The sequence below is a fragment of the Nanorana parkeri genome, unplaced genomic scaffold, assembly GCF_000935625.1.
Source record: "Nanorana parkeri isolate BGI_ZX_2015 unplaced genomic scaffold, ASM93562v1 scaffold4801, whole genome shotgun sequence".
Lineage (NCBI taxonomy): Eukaryota > Metazoa > Chordata > Amphibia > Anura > Dicroglossidae > Nanorana > Nanorana parkeri.
In genome coordinates, this window is record NW_017311063.1 from 6,603 (window position 1) to 7,972 (window position 1,370).

A 1,370-nucleotide genomic window follows, 5' to 3' on the forward strand; every position below is an offset into this window, starting at 1 on the left:
GTCCCATCCCTTCATCCCAGACCCTGCAACACCAAGCCAATCCCTTCATACCAGAACCTGCAACACCAAGCCAATCCATACATACCAGAACCTACCATACTGAGTCCATCCCTTCATACCAGAACCTACCATACTGAGTCCATCCCTTCATACCAGAACCTACCATACTGAGCCCATCCCTTCATACCAGAACCTGAAACACCAAGCCAATCCCTTCATACCAGAACCTGCAACACCAAGCCAATCCATACATACCAGAACCTACAACACCAAGCCAATCCCTTCATACCAGAACCTGCAACACCAAGCCAATCCATACATACCAGAACCTGCAACACCAAGCCAATCCATACATACCAGAACCTACAATAGTGAGCCCATTCCTTCATACCAGAACCTACAACACCAACCCCAATCCCTATATACCAAAAACTTCAGCACCGAGCAGATCCCTTCCTATCAGGCACCACGAAACCAACCTACCACACCAAGCCGATCCTTTCTATGGCACCTAAGCGCAAGATACTGATCATTTCATGCACACTGGAGACCGAGACTCCGATCCCTTCATACAAGAAACAAACACCATGCCGATCCCCTTCATGTGCACCAGAAACTGCAACATTGGGCCAATCCACACACCAAACATCACTAAAACCAGACACTGGCCATGACCATCCCCCACACAGCACGCCGGCTCCATCAGTACCAGAGAATGGACTGACCACCACAGGAATGCCGGTCTATGGTGCTTCACATTCTACCCCCCGCCCCTCCCCCGGTGTATCCATCATTGGGCCGCAGCGCTCACCTCTCCAGCTTCTTCTCAATGACGGGGACGTCGGACTCCATGGCTTGTTTGGTAATTCGCAGCATCTCCGCTATACACAGCAGCGTGTCTGTAAATCAAACAGATTCCGGCTACAGGTGAGGCGCTCCGGGGGATGGGACAAGGGAGGGAAATCGGGTTCCATAAAACGAGAAAATATTTTCACTCAGATGATGATTTTTAGCTCTTATGTTGATGTTATTTGGGTCTGACGGCCACATTGTGACATGTTTCAGTCCACAACAATCATGCGGGATCACCGCCTAACTGCCGCCGAGATAAATATATACAGCCACACAAGGGGGGCATTGTTTTCAGCGGGTCAGCCGACTCATAGACTTGTATTGTGAAAAGGAGCGGTACAGCCGATCCCCAGGCCCGGATTCCCCACAAGCCCACCGAGGCCAGGCCTGGGGCGGCAGGGCGCCGAGGGGCGGCAGCGGCGTGGAGTCCCCCGACCCGGAACATATAGTTCCGGGGGCCAAGTTGCCTTCTACATTTAGTCCTGCTTTGGGAAGGCCGGACTAAATGTAGTGTGGGG

At 52.1% G+C, this 1,370-nt stretch overlaps 1 protein-coding gene across 1 annotated transcript in view; it reads right to left on the bottom strand.

Annotated features, from left to right (window-relative positions):
- Positions 1–1,370, bottom strand: part of LOC108804023 (phosphatidylinositide phosphatase SAC2-like) — a gene marked incomplete at its 5' end in the record, with an annotated part of 4,927 nt that overhangs the window by 1,632 nt on the left and 1,925 nt on the right. The window contains one exon of the mRNA XM_018575792.1: positions 812–899. Within this exon, the coding sequence (XP_018431294.1) occupies positions 812–899 (88 nt within the window). The remainder of the gene's footprint in view (positions 1–811; positions 900–1,370) is intronic.